This window comes from Olea europaea, chromosome 2 (assembly GCF_002742605.1).
Source record: "Olea europaea var. sylvestris chromosome 2, O_europaea_v1, whole genome shotgun sequence".
In the NCBI taxonomy this organism is placed as follows: Eukaryota; Viridiplantae; Streptophyta; class Magnoliopsida; order Lamiales; family Oleaceae; genus Olea; species Olea europaea.
Window position 1 is genome coordinate 12,243,503 of NC_036238.1, and position 15,941 is coordinate 12,259,443.

At 38.4% G+C, this 15,941-nt stretch overlaps 1 protein-coding gene, 1 long non-coding RNA gene and 1 other non-coding gene across 3 annotated transcripts; 2 read left to right on the plus strand and 1 right to left on the minus strand.

The window, feature by feature from the left end:
- Window positions 1-6: 6 nt before the first annotated feature.
- LOC111375826 lies at window positions 7-627 on the plus strand. Its single transcript, XR_002699369.1, has 2 exons — window positions 7-156; window positions 294-627. It is a non-coding gene; the product is annotated as an uncharacterized LOC111375826 (long non-coding RNA).
- A 617-nt stretch (window positions 628-1,244) lies between these two features.
- TRNAP-UGG lies at window positions 1,245-1,316 on the plus strand. Its single transcript has one exon. It is a non-coding gene; the product is annotated as a tRNA-Pro (tRNA).
- Window positions 1,317-1,518: 202 nt separating this feature from the next.
- On the minus strand, window positions 1,519-3,775 carry LOC111411162 (F-box/LRR-repeat protein At4g29420). The gene is made up of 2 exons (XM_023041723.1): window positions 3,246-3,775; window positions 1,519-2,855 (listed from the first exon to the last, which is right to left on the minus strand). The coding sequence occupies exons 1-2, from the start codon at window positions 3,697-3,699 to the stop codon at window positions 1,963-1,965; spliced, it is 1,347 nt and encodes a 448-aa protein (XP_022897491.1). The 5' UTR covers window positions 3,700-3,775; the 3' UTR covers window positions 1,519-1,962.
- Window positions 3,776-15,941: the final 12,166 nt, after the last annotated feature.

Genomic DNA, 15,941 nt, shown 5'->3' on the forward strand with positions numbered 1-15,941 from the left:
ACTTCCTTTTTATACTGCAAATCTAGTCATTGACATGTGCATGTGATTACGCTCAGCTAGCCTACTTTCCTATCTATAGATTATGAGCTTACTCAAAGAAGTACTTAGGATTATCAACTGTGTAATCGAGGAAGCCAACATTGACCGACTTTCATGGTAAAGGATGTTTCAGTTTTTTAATCTTTGAAGAGTTGGATTGTAATCAGAACAATGTGTAACAATTATGGCAATGTAAAAAAAAAAAGGTTAAACCCTAACCTTAAGGGTCTCCCACCACTCCTGCCCTGGAGTAGCGTGAGGGAGGTAAATCGCAGGTTATGCCTTCAAGAGTACAGGGTGGAAGACTGCTTGTACACTTGCACTTACCCAAGAGCCAAATCCATATTTCAGGATTCGAATCCTTGACGCAGTAGCCTCAAGCAAAACTGGATTTCTCCACTCTCCCCTTTTACCACTTGGAGATGTGCCCTGGGGGCAATTATGACAATGTATAACATAAGGAAGTAGAGTTGTGTATAACTATAAACTTATTTTTTTCCTGGGTAGAAAGAATAGCATGCTCAAGTGATTTGTACAGTTGTTATAGGAATTCAACTATGAAAAAAATATGAAGACAAATTTGCCACTGGTATTGGCGTTTAGAATGAATGGATACTGAAGTAAGAAATCAGCCTCGTTTATGTTTGGTTCCAAATTTAACCCAGAACAGGGGTGGCAATTTTTTTATAAAAAAAATGTCTAGCATTTCCAAATACTTTGGTATCAACGAGTTTTTCTTTTTCTATGCAAATTTTTCTGTTCTTTTTTCCGAAAGATTAGCCCCCTGTTTGGTACTCATTAAATTAATTTTCATTTTTCTGTCTCCTATTTTTAATCACACAATTTTTCATAAAATAATATTACACGTAAATCGAAAATTTTTCATTCTTTTTCATCTAGTTATTTTTCAAAAAAAAACTTTCACGCATTTTCATTTAAAAAAAAAAAGGGTCAAATGGGGACTAGATTAGAGGTAATTAGACACAATGGATTTCTCATCTTCTCTTATTCATTTAGACGTGGGTACAGGGTACTATTTTTGTTTTCGCGTCAAAGAGCTCTTAAGAATATCTATGTTTTATATAACAAAAAAGAACACAAACCATCCGGGCTATAGCTAGCTTGCAGAACATCAAAGAACTGGTTTAGTAGTCATTTGGGAAAAAGCAGCACAAATATTTTAAAGATATTTGTGGTTCCAAGCTGGGCGTTTGGTCTAGTGGTATGATTCTCGCTTTGGGTGCGAGAGGTCCCGAGTTCGATTCTCGGAACGCCCCATGTATTTATTGAGCATCAGAAAATTTTGTTTCTTGCTCTTCGTTTTTTATTTGTCATTAGCCCAGCTGAAATAAGTTGTCACAAGCAATCAATTAAAGCAACTCGTGTCTCGATATATTATACAATCTGTCGAGTGCCCGCCATTTTCATTCGCCAACAGAACTCTGTACAATGATATACATCTTATCGAACTTCCATTCACATTTCCAAGTGAAATATTTATATATATTATTGAAATAGATTTACATTTCCATTTAAAACAAAGGAAAACGCTATATACATGAATCACAGCTTACATAATTGGCAGTAAACAGAAAATATATATACATGGCATAAAAGCATAGAGAACAGACCTAATTCCAATCTTCAGCATCCAAACGCTGGCTAAAGCTAACGTTAACACAATGATCCACTACTTTTAACCAAGTTGTGTACCTCTTCAGAAATGCATGACTGAGCCTTTCACGTTTCCTGGAATCAAATGGTTCTCCTGAATTCAACAGCATTGATTCGATGAATATTTCGTTTATTCTTTAGGAACATACGAGAAAGTTGACAACAAAGAAAAATAGCACATCTTTACGTCTCAAATCAGCCTGAAAAGGAGGTTTGACAGATATGCCACACACTGCAAACTCAAAGTCGCTAAATACCATCAGTTATCCAAGCATCTTTTGTTTCTTCTTTCCACAGACCCCATTTCCATCTTATTCTAGAGCAATGCGCCATGCATCTTGAAATAAGGTTGTTGGTGACATTAGAAACTACATCACGGTGTATCAGCAATGCCATGTCAGACAGTTTAGGACAATTCTCCAATATAGAGAAAACGGTTGATATTGTCATCTCAATATCGTTCACTGTTAAATAAGCAGTTATTATTTTCAACTCCTTCATCTGATGCCTGGATTCTAAACCACCCAGGCCAGGATATGTTTCAAATTCTGACCAAGCCCCAGGGGTCAAAGTGAGAGAGCTTACATTCGGGAAAACATTAAGCAACAACTCAAAGGTGGACTTAGATATACCAACTGGCACTTCCCACCTTGTTGAGACGACAGTTAGATTCCTAACTGTTTTACCAAAAGGAAATGTACCAAGTAGGTTGCGGAGGCCAGCAGATTCAAGATGAAGCTTTCTCAAGTCATGTAAGTTTTTCACCTTGAAGTTGCCAGCAGTCTCAATAGAGAGATGTAGATCAGATAACAATGGAGTCTCAATCAAAAGCAGCTTTGGCTTCACACATACAAGTTTGAGCTTAACAAGATTGGGTGCAATGATGGCTAATGAATTTGGAGCATTAGACACTATACATTGACATGTTTTGAGGTGCATGAGATGAATCCTGGGTTCTCTAAGTCCTCCCACCCCAATCAAATTAAGATCTTGCAATGAAGGGAAAGATTCGTTGATCTTGTTCAAGTCCTCGTCATCCAATCTAATGAATTCAAGTGTCAAACTTGTGAGGTTTGGCATTGGATTTAGGCCATCAACCGATAGCCATGCATTCTTGACATCTAAATCTGAAAGATTAAGACCTGCATATGTATGAATACAAGATTTTAATTGAAATGCAATAATGTGCTTAATATGAAACATCAGATCATCCTACCAAGTTATATGGTACTCAATCATCCATATAACTCTTGAGACTTCTCAATGAATCTAATTAATAATTATCCCACTTCTAAACTAAACTGGAATTACCGAAGAACTACCAAAATGCACATACTGCTGGGGATATTAACATAAAACACAAAATCAGCTGCATACATCAATATTCCAATTCAATTAACTCAAAAACCGCACTAACCATGCAAAATTGCAAATTATACACAAAAAAATATTAATCTAACTTATTGCACAAGAAAGAATTATTCCCACAGACACGCAGAAATTAGAATTTAGAGGGGAAAATGAAGGCTCACAATGGGAAGAAATAACGGATAGCACATCGGATCGGCGCCAGCAAGACTGAACCCAAAAATCCGATATCGAAATCGATTTCAGTTCTCTACACACCTTTGGCAACCACTCCATAGAAAAAGTCTCATCACTCAAGTACAAATCAGACTCCTCATCCTCCGTATCATCGTACGCCCCATACCGGAGCGGCTTCTCAACGCCCATGGAAACGCTTTCGACGATTTCCAAATTGGAGATTAGTTTAATGAAAATCTCCTTGAAAGGCGTGATCGAGGAGCGGGTATGAGGAGAACGCGATTTGGTATATCTATCATAGGAACACTGGAGATTAATGGATCGGATATCACGAGCAATTGAGTTCAGGGTCTTCGAAGCGACTCGGCACCGAGCCAAGTCCTCCGAATCTCCGAGACGACTCAGGATCTCGAGGAGCAGCGGTGGAGGAAGGTCTTCCATGGAGATGGGAGAATCGAATGTTGTAGACCGCTTCAATTATGTCTCATGTTGAGGTATTCCCTACTGTGGTAAATTACACAGTTTGTACATTTAGCAGCGTTCTAATAATGCGCTCCGAACGAGCATCAAATATTACAAGTGCGAAACATATACGTAATTATACATTTTTCAATTTTTTATATTATTTTAAATATTCTAAATTAATAAATAAATAAAATGATGCATTTTTTGGACTATATATAAATTCTTTAATTTAAAAAATAAAAATAAAAATTGCTTAAAATCATAAATACTATAATTATTTGAACTTTATACATATTCTTCAATTTTTTAACAAAGACATAATGTTCAATATCATAAATACAACAATTACTTGTAATCAAATCACACAATTAGATTAAACACAAATATCGACTTAAAAAATTCTAAACATTTTCCAACTATTTATCGGATTTCAATTCAAACTCCTCTCATCTAAGTCATGTTTCGTATCATCCGATGTAAAATTATCTTCATCGAACTTCCTTATTTCAACTCGAGAATTTCTATCACCTTTTGTAGATGATAGGATATCATTATTAGCCTCCTCATTACTAGCATCACTTGCTAGTAAAACTAGAGAAAGATCGAAGAAGAAGACTCGGATTGGACTTAGATAGTTTGCAACTCTACAAAAAATTTGTTATGATTTTTGTTTTTGTTTTTATTTTTTTAACATCAAACCCTACAAAATGCTTTATATAATTAACGGGCTTTGGTGATTTGGATTGGATTAGTTTGATGTCTTTTGGACTTAATTTAATTTTTTTAATGGATTGTAGTATTATTACACGCATACCCCATATGCGAGACGTTTCGAAAAAAACATCGAACATATATGAATACGTGCGAAGCATGTGTGCATTTTAAAACACTGAGAAGCTATTATGGGCAATGGCCTGTACATACTAGAGTGGACTTGAGATAACGCATGTTGGTAAAAGAAAAAGGATAATTAAGCACAGCACTGTAGTTGGGTTGGTGTAAAGAATTTTTTTAAATATTTGAAGGGGAAAATTGGTGACATACAGTTTAAAAGTGAACAAATTTAAAAATACGATCATTTAAAATGTTGAGATCCTATTTACTGCTAATTGAATTCACAGCACCAAGGTGTTAGATTTCGTATTGGCTATTTTGTGAACAAAAGAGTAAAATTGTAAAAGTTCAAAGTTTGGGGTCAATTTGTCAATAGTTAAAGGTTAGGGGTCATCGTATACATGTGTAAAAGATGAGGGACTCAGTTGCAGCTATGAAGTAGGGCAAGATGTGTCGTTGAAGTTTCTCTAGCTACTCATCAAGCGGTCGCTCGAGCAACAAAAACAGAAAGGTCGTCGCTCGCTTCTCACCCCCACTTCGCTCGAACGAAACAGCGTCGCTCGCTTTTCGCTCGAGCGACAATGTTACCCATAAAACTCTATTTTTCTTTTTTCGACATTTTAACCCTACCAAAAGATCCAAATACACTACATATAAGTCAAATTGCGCCGATTTTTAGTTGTGCTCTCAAGGGATTGAAATTGAAGAAAAATCTCCACACTTTGATCCTCTTATTCAACCTCATATTTGATTTGAGCAATTACATTAAAATATCAAATCAACATTCACCAAACACTACAACACAACCTTCTAGAGCCTTCATTGATTCTTGGAGATCGAGGAAGGAGATCGGAGTCCCAATCATTAGAGAACAGGCGATTCTCTTGAATCCATAGGAGATAGACAAAATCAAGAGCCGGGAATTGGTGTAGCACGCAATTCAGGAGGGCTAGGTGCCGAGAGTTGGTGCAGGATCACGCATTCCAAGAAGGCTTTGAGGAAACTATGGTCAGGATGTCAGAAAAACCAGTGTAGGTTAAGTCTGTCTGATTGTAAGTTTCATTTTCGTTTATAGTGGATTCCTCTGTGCCTCCGTATTTTGACGGAAGCAACTATGCCTATTGGAAGGTTAGAATGCGTACGTTTCTTAAGTCCCTAGATGAGCATGTCTAGTGAGTGTACAAAAATGGTTGGAAACCTCCTTCCACAACTGTGTCGGGTGTTGTAACCCCAACTGACATTTCCCTTTGGACTAAGGATGAATTGGCTAAATGCAAATGGAATAGTAAAAGTCTCCATGCATTATTTATATCTGTATCTCCTGAAGAATTTAGAAGAGTGTCAATGTGCGAGACTGTTAAAGAGGTATGGGACATTCTTGAGACAACGCATGAAGGAACTAAAACTGTGAAAAATTCTAAGTTGCAAATGCTGGCCTCAAGGTTTGAAAAAATCAGAATGAAGGATGATGAATCTTTTGATGAGTTCTATGCCAAATTGAATGACATTGTTAACTCTAGTTTCAATCTAGGTGAGAGGATTCCCGAACACAAAATTGTGAGGAAGGTTCTTAGATCCTTACCCGAGAGATTTAGACCTAAAGTTACAGCTATTGAAGAAAACAAGGATCTGGATACAATTAAGATAGAAGAACTCATAGGATCCCTTCAAACCTATGAACTCACCATTTCACAACCGAGGAAAAACAAGTCCATAGCCCTGAATACTGTTAGGAAAGGGGAGTCTGAGTCATCTGACGTGGAAACTCTTAGAGATGAGGAGATTGCCTACTTTGTGAAAAAATTTCAGAAAGTCTTAAAGGGCAAAAAATGGCTTCAAGAGAAAGGGAGAGGAGCCTAGAAGGATGATAAATCAACTGCTAGGAACCCTGGTAAAAAATCTCAAGTGGTTAGGTGTTATGAGTGTCAGAGATTTGGGCACTATAGAAATGAATGTCCTAACTTTAAGTAAAATCTAAAGATGGGGAGTAGCAAGGCGTTAGCTGTGTCCTTGACTGATGATGATTCTAATTCAAGTGAACAAAGTGATTCCTCAAGCAGTGAGGAGGAAAAGGGCTATATGGATTTTGTATCTACTGTCAAGAGCAAATCAGACAAGGAGAGTGAGAAAGTTGAGGAGAAAGTGGAGAGTAACAAGTCCGGTGATGATTCGGAGGATGAGACGAATATACATGAGGCTTATCAACTTCTGGTTAAGGAAAGTCTCAAGATAAAAAAGGTAAATAAAGCCCTATTTAAGAAGGTAGACGAGCTTGAGAGAGAGTAGGAGAAAACCACCTATGATCTTCAAATCTCATCTAAGAATCTCAGTGAGTTGAAATGTGTCAATGAGAAATTAGATGACAGGGTCAAGACATTGACTTGTGAATTAGAGAAATCCAGCACTCATCTACAGTTATTTGTGAGTGGAACTAAGAAACTAGATGATCTGTTAGGAATGAACAAACCAGCTGGAAATATGCAAGGTTTAGGATTTGTGAAGAGTGATAGCAATGTGTCTAGTTTATCCAAGACCACATTTGTCCCCGCTTCCAACAGATCTAATGTTTCAACAAATTCAGAATCCAAAGACAAAAATTTCACTGGACTTAAGGCCATTAGAGCTCTTAAGATTTCTACACCTAATTTTCATGGTCAATACTCACGTGCATCTGAACCTAGGTTCATACACACTTGTCATCACTGTGGTGCCTTAGGCCACACGAGACCTAGGTGTCAAAAGCTAGCAAATAGGAATCGAAGTCAGGATATCACTAGTCAAGTGAACTTCCTTTCAAATCAGGTTAGACAATTAACTGAGATAGTAACAAGGTTGACTAGGATCATCTCGACCTCGAGAAAAGCTTGGGTAAAGAAATCTGATGTGGGTGAGTATACTGAGAATCTAAAATGTTTTATTGCTCTTGTTGCATATAAGGCTCAAAATACATGCATGTGGTATCTTGATAGGGCTTGTTCTAGACACATGTGTGGTAACAAGGCCTTATTCTCTACCTTTGATAACTGAAACGGTGGTGTAGTTACCTTTGGGGACGGAGCTACGGCACCCATCCGAGGTAAAGGCTCCATCACCATTGCTGGACTTCCTACAATATCCAATGTACTTTATGTAGAGGGTCTTAAGTCCAACTTATTGAGCATTAGTCAAATCTGTGATGCTGATTATAAAGTGAGTTTTGTCCAAATGAGATGCACTGTTTATGACGCTTCTGGTGGTGTTGTTTTTGAAGGTGTTAAAATATCTGATAACTGTTATGGAGTTCTTCCAAACTCGAACTATGTATGCAATAGTGCTAAAATTGATATGTCTGAACTTTGGCATCAAAGGCTCGGTCATGTTAACTACAGAAGTATGTCTAAATTGATCAAAAAGAAGATTGTCGATGGTTTACCTAAGATTGATCAAAGTGAGAATGTTATATACAAGCCGTGTCAACAAGGAAAGCAACTCAGGATGAACCATAAGCGAACTTCGAAAATCTTAACGAATAGACACTTAGAGCTTTTCCATATGAATTTAATGGGACCATCTAGGGTAGAAAGCCTAGGACGCAAATTGTATGTTCTAGTTGTGGTAGATGACTTTTCCAGATACACCTGGATTGAATTGTTAAGAGAAAAATCTGAGATGGGTGATCTGGTTAAGTCCTTATGTAAAAGACTCAATGTTAAACAAAATCTTTCTATTTCTAGGGTTCGAAGTGATCATGGGAAAGAATTTGAAAACTTCAATCTAGAAAACTTTTGTTTGGAGGAGGGGATTAAGCATGAGTTCTCTTCACCAATCACTTCACAGTAAAATGGAGTTGTTGAGAGGAAGAATAGAGTGATTCAAGAAATGGCTAGCGCTATGCTTCACGGCAAGGCTCTGGCAATGCATTTTTGGGGTGAAGCTATTAACACTGCGTACCACATAGTAAATAGGGTATACTTGATACCGAAATCAGACAAGACTCCCTATGAGATCTGGAAAGGGAAGAAGCCTATTGTTAAATACTTTCGGGTGTTTGGCAGCAAGTGTTACATTCTGAGGGATATAGAAAATCTAGGCAGGTTTGATTCCAAACATGATGATGGGATTTTTCTAGGATATTCTAAGAACAGTAGAGCCTACCGAGTTTACAACTTGCGTACTCAGAGTGCCTTGAAATCTGTAAATGTTGTTATTGATGATGCCTTTACTGAGGGGGAAAGTGCTGGAAATGGGGTTATAAGTGATGATCAAGGAGCCACTGCTAGAAATAAGGAGAAATCAATTCCAAAATCTCCACACTCCTTAGAAAACATCTCTGAACAGGGTCTGCCAAATTGGGATCAGTCTAAGCTTCCTAGAGAACCATCTTCCAGGGTCAAATCTAATCATCCTAAGGTTAACATCATTGGGGACTTAGATGAAGGTATGAGGTTACGAAAGAGAGTTCTAAATAACCTAACATATACTAGCTATGTATCCCAGATTGAACCTAAGAAAGTAGAGGAAGCCCTTAGAGATGAATGTTGGGTTAATGCCATGCATGAGGAGCTTAATCAATTTGTTCGAAATAATATTTGGTATCTAGTTCCTAGGCCTGATGACTGTAATGTGATAGGTACTAAGTGGATCTTCAAGAACAAAACTGATGACCAAAGTACCATAACTAGAAATAAGGCTAGACTAGTTGCCCAGGGGTACACTCAGGTGGAAGGGGTAATTTTGATGAGACTTTTGCCCCAATTACTCGTCTTGAGTCCGTTCATATTCTTCTCATGTACCTTAGGGTTTAAGCTATGTTAAATGGATGTCAAGAGTACATTCTTAAATGGAATACTTCAAGAAGAGGCGTATGTTGAACAGTCGAATAGATTCATTGACCTTAAGTTTCCTCATTATGTCTACAAACTCGATAAAGCATTGTATGGTCTGAAACAAGTTCCTAGAGCTTGGTATGACAGACTCACCACTTACCTCATTGAGCATGGGTTCTCACGAGGTGGTGCTGACAGGACCTTATTCATTAGACATATTGAAAAAACTACCACTGTAGCTCAGATCTACGTCGATGACATCATCTTTGGCTCTCCCATTAACTCCCTTGCTCTTGAATTTGCTGAATGCATGAAACAAGAATTTGAAATGAGCATGGTTGGAGAGCTAAGTTACTTCCTTGGTCTTCAAGTAAAGCAAACTGATTGTGAGCTGTTTATCTCTCAATCAAAATATACCAAAGACCTTTTGAAGAGATTTGGGTTGGACAGTAAGAAACACACAAGGACGCCCATAAGCACAAATGTTAAGTTAGGATATGATCCTACAGGTAAGAGTGTTGATCAGACTGTGTATAGGAGCATGATAAGCAGTCTACTATATTTTACAGCCAGTAGACCTGACAGTGTTGGAGTATGTGCTAGATTTCAAGCTAATCCTAAGGAGTCCCATCTAGGTGCAGTGAGGCGCATTATTAAATATGTCAATGGGACAGTAGATCATGAGATCTTGTATTCCAGAGAGTCCAATCTAGAACTAGCCGGCTATTCTGATGTCGATTGGGCTGAAAACGCCGACGATAGAAAAAGTACCTCGGGTGGATGTTTCTATGTTGATTCTAATCTTGTCTCATGGATGAGTAAGAAAAAAAAACTCAGTCTCCTTGTCCACAGCTGAGGCAGAATACATTGCAGCTGGTAGCTGCTGCACTCAACTGCTTTGGATGAAACAAATGCTAAGTGACTATGGGATAAATCAGGGTACTATGATTGTTTTCTGTGACAATACTAATGCTACCAACATATCAAAAAATCTTGCTCAGCATTCTAGGACCAAACACATTGACATTTGTCATCACTTTATTCGAGAGCTAGTTGAGTCCAATGTGATATCACTTGAACACATCTCTACTGAAAATCAACATGCCGATCTGTTCACTAAACCTCTAAATGGGTTTAGATTCGAGTCACTTAGGAAGGTTGTTGGCATCCGTGTTCCTCCCTGATTGTCTTCATAGATGCATGCATTCTTTTATGCATTTATTACATTGTCTATTTGTGTTCATTGACATCTGTCTTTCACTTTATTTTTTTTAAATAATTAATAATAATAAAAAATAATAAAAAAATATATATAATGGGGATTGATCATCACGTGTCATTTTTGCATTGTAGTTGTTCACTCAGAGTTGCAATTTGAAATCAAATGTTCATTCTACACATGATTAGTTTCTAATTCCCATCACTTATCTTGAGTCTGTATGGAGTACTTAGTATAGGTCACTTCATATTATATTTGCACAACATAAACTAGGACCGTGTGAGTGAGTCTTGACCGCATGCGTGAGACTTGAGATGGCTATCATCTGTCGTTGAGTAGACCTTGGATTTGAATTGATCTTGGACTAGATGACCTAACTTCTGGTGCACCCACAAGTGTTTCCACAGCGTATTTATTATATCACATCTTATACCTATCTTCGGAGCTTAGATGACTTGAGCAATTAAGTTTGAGGGATTTCTCATAACCTGGTGCCCTAAAGCCAACTGATTTGGGAGTCACCTACCCAACGCTCGTTATAGGGGTCTTCTTAGTAGCTTAATGGAGGTGGGATTGCACGTAAGATAAAAAAAATGGAGGTCCTTAATGACAGGGAGAGAAAGAACAGTTTTACACCATATTTTAACAAAGTATAAGTCCTAGTGGCATTGTATTTGACCTTCAAACATCTGAGTGTTGACTCCTATGTCGATGATTTGGCTGTCTCTTCTCACAAAGTTAAGGTTTTGAGTCTTACTTGCTTGGAATGAGTGGCACGTTTCACGAGGGGTCACATATACCATTTACTCTATTTGTACTTGGTCCCAGTGTGTGGGGACACTTTTTCTAATCATTGTGCATGCCGTATTTGTGATCTATTATCTTTGATTGGACGGCAAGACTTTTAATTTTCTCGCGAAGTGTTCCGGGCCATTCTTTTTTTATTTTTTTCACATCCCTCTCTCGCATTTTCTCTCACGACAACACTCTTTGGTTGATTTGCACTTCATTTCTTGCGTGTGGGGCTTCAATTCCTCATCCTTTGTTTGCATTCATTGGTGTTTCGTTGTTCCCAATTGGTACGTGCATCGCTTAACCCGTTCGTTTGTTTGTTTTTTTTCTTCGCCATTTGAAAATTTTGAGATTGAGTGTTTCTTGAATGCGAAGGTCGATGGTGTTATTAAGGTATGTTGGGTGTCTATTGCGTTATTGCATTTGTAGGTTGTCTTCCTTGTGTTTCAAATGCCTGCAAGGTGTTCGATGAAATGTCTCATCCCCACAACCCTACTTCCCTTGCCCATTGTATGCCATTCTTCGTGTGTGTTAGTGTTAGGACCCTTGCTGTGTCGTTTCGGTCCCTACTTTAGGTCGACACCTATTGGTTTTGGTGTTGACACTCATCCTTGCAGTGGGTGCCTTCCATCCTGTAGCCGTTCTTGTTTACGTCTAGTTCACGTCACTTACGTCTTAGTCATTGTCCTCCGGCTGTAGTAACATGTGTTACCTCGGGCTTGCATGCTTACCACTTGTGCACCACTCTTGCATTGATTTGCATGCCTGTGTGTGATTGAACTTTAGGACTTGTGTAGTCATGTGTCTCCATAAATTAGTTTTCCTTGAGGATTGATTTATCTTCTACATCTCGCATTGCAGATGGCACCTAAGAGGGCTAGGACTACAGCTGAGCTTGGTAGTGGATCGGCTTCGTTTAGTCGTTCTAGGTTCATTTCCTCTACTGCTCAAGAGGTATTTAGGAGCTAGTTTTCCCGTCATCCTGTCCTAGTAGAGTGTGAGGTCATTCTATCCGACCTATCCCCTGATGTAGCAGCTATCTTTACTTCTCGAGGTTAAGAGTCCTTGCTGATTGGGTTAAATCCCCTGCCTAGTCTTCTTGTTCAAGAGTTCTATGTGAACATCCATGACATTAGTGGTTCGTCCTTCCAGGTGTTCCTTCAGGGTCAAACCCTAAGGACTTCACCAGATGTTATTTCCAGTTCCATACATGTTTCCCGAGTCATTCACCCCGTTTACCCATATCTCTTGGTTGATTCTATTCCGGCCGACTCTCTGGTTCAGTCTACTCTGTTTAATAGCCCTTGGGGAGGTGGACCTGAGGCGATCCGCACTGGTTCTTTCCCTACTGATCGGCAGATTTTGTTGCGCATTATGTGTACGAATCTGTAGCTCGTCTCTCACACTTCTTCCCTATCTATAGAAAAGGCGAGGTTTCTTTTTGCTTTGCTGCATAGGGATTCGATTGACCTACCTACCTTCGTTTGCAAGCACATTCTGCGTACCTTTCGCACTTCCGATCATCGAATTGGTCTTCCTTATGCTTGCTTGATCCACTGCTTGGTGACATCACTTGGGGCTTCATTTCCCAATGGAGTCTTACGACAAGTGCTTCGTCCCATAGGGCACACTACCATCTCTCAAAGTAGGTCACATGTCACTTCTTCTGCTTCTGCTTCTGCATCTGCTCCTATTGAGCCAACAGAGCCTGTCGACCCGACAGTGCCCGCTGATCCTTTGAGTGTTTTACTTGCTGACCGCCTCCTTCCGATGTTCCTCCGTCCACTTCAGATATTCCCTCTTCTTCCACTTCTATTCCACCACCCGCCCCGCCTACTCCGACTACTATTCTTGTTAACCCCACTGTCGCACATATAGCTCAGATGTCGATTCTCACTGAGCAGCAGGCCCACATGATGGCCGACATTACTCAGTTACAAGCTTCTTCCGAGCATCATACAGAGTTTGCTACATTGCGGGGGGCTATTGCTCTTGTTCAGCACAGTATTCGGTGGATGCACGAGCACTGGGATTATGAGTCTGAGGCTGAGGATTCTGAGGACGTGGATGGCGGAGATGATGGTCCTACTTAGTAGCTTGGGGTTCCCCTTACCATTTGTGACAAAAAGGGGGAGTGGGTGCTAATTTTTGGGATTTGTAATGATAAAGTACTTTGATAATGTACTATTGATATTTTTGGCTAGATTATGTGTTGATGTTTTGCACTATTGATATATGTTTTTGGTGGTTTGACTTACATTGATATTATCTCTTAATCTAGCATATTGGTACAATATTATGGCTATTCATGACTCTTTATCTTTTATGTTTACTTATATTATTGTTTCTCGTGCTTTTACACTAGGTATGTGAGTTGTGATTTCAGGAAACAGGTTGAAAGATGACAAGGCAACAGTAAATTGAATCAGTATATTCGACTGCCATTGTAGTTCATGCTACTGTAATTTGGTTATGTAACAGAATGTCAAATGGGGAGTTTGTTAGATTTCTTGTTGGCTATTCTGTGAACAAAAGAGTAAAATTGTAAATGTTCAAAAGTTTGGGGTCAATTTGTCAATAGTTAAAGGTTAGGGGTCATTGTGTACATATGAAAAAGATGAGGGACTCAATTGTAATTTTAACAAAGTGTGCTAGGGTTCGAGCTATGAAGTATGGCAAGATGTGTCGTTGAAGTTTCGCTAGCTGCTCGCCAAGTGGTCGCTCGAGCAACAAAAATAGAAAGGTCGTCGCTCGTTTCTCGCCCCCACTTCGCTCAAGTGAAACAGCGTCGCTTGCTTTTCGCTCGAGCGACAATGTTACCCATAAAATTCAATTTTCCTTTTTTCGACATTTTAACCCGACTAAAAGATCCAAATACACTGCATATCAGTAGAATTGCGCCAATTTTCAATTGTGCTCTCAAGGGATTGAAATTGAAGAAAACTCTCCACACTTTGATTCTCTTATTCAACCCCATATTTGATTTGAGCAATTATATAAAAATATCAAATCAACATTCACCAAACACCACAACACAACATTCGAGAGCCTTTGTTGATTCTTGGAGATCGAGGAAGGAGATCGGAGTCCCGATCATTAGAGAACAGACGGTTCTCTTGAATCCATAGGAAATAGACAAAATCAAGAACCGGAAATTGGTGTAGCACGCAATCCAGGAGGGCTAGGTGCCGGGAGTTGGTGTAGGATCACGCATTCCAGGAAGGTTTTGAGGAAACTATGGTCAGGATGTCAGAAAAACCAGTGTAGATTGAGTCTGGCTGATTGTAAGTTTCATTTTCGTTTATAGTGGATTCCGATTGGCTTAAGCCCGGAGTTTTACCCACATTAGGGTTTCTCCGTCATCAAACAATTGTGTTATTTATCTTTCTGCAATTAATTTAAGATCGGTATTCAAATATAGGATAGTAAAGCATGTGAACTATCTGGACAAATTAATATTTGTGACGTGTTGCAATTATTAATTGATTGAAAAAGAAATTTCTGCATAAACACCTATTCACCCGCTCTCTAGGTGTTGATTGGGTCGAACTACGATATTTCACAAGGGACACGCTAAAGTCTCTTGAAATTAATTTTTTTTTTTAATATAAAATTACTTAGGGTTCACTAAAATATCACAAAATTTCATCACATTTTATATTTAATTATACGAGCAAGACAGGCTTAATTGAAGTCAAACAAATTTTTAAATAATATTGACAAATAAAAATGAAAATGAGATTAGGTTATTACATAATATGTAACTTTTTGATTTAACATCCTAATTCATTTGCAACAAAATAGAAAAGATAACTGCTGAATATTATCTCACGTGATCCCTATAACCACACTTTAAACTAAGCCAAACATGATATGTCAAATAGATCAAAATAAAGCCTTATAGTCATAATTTAATCTTAGCCAAACACGTTGTATCAAATAAGCTAAACATATTCGTGGTTGTCCAGTTCAATATAATTTGAAGCAAACATACACCATAAAAAAGAAATTCATTCAACTAAACGTGCAGTGTAATTTTTTTAGGAGTGGTACATCACTTTCCACTTATGAATTGAATGAATGAATGTCAAAATAAAAAGCTAGACTAGGGTCGGCAAGTCATCTCCCACTAATAAAGGTGTCGAGACCGTATATTGCTTGACTTCACCTTCCACCCTTCTTCACGCTAAAGCTATAGTTTAGGGCAAGGTTGGGCCCAAGAATTTTGAGGCTCTGGACGACTAATTATTTCGAGACTCTCAAACATAATTATTAAATAACGGAGCCAATCCAAATGCAATAATTGTGTATGAGAAATTAATAAATAAAGAAATGTAAGAATAAGTTGAATTATAAAGCGGGACAAATCCACTGCGAAGGCAGTTAAGAGTATATTTACCGAAGTAGAAATATTTATCAATTACAACCCCTATTCTCATTTAACATTAGACAAAATTAAGAATCAGTTTTATCTTAGATAAAGAATTTGAGAAATGGGGACAACGAAACTACCCTCTTGCAACTATTTCTTGGATTGCGTCATTGACATTCTCATCCTCTAAACTAAC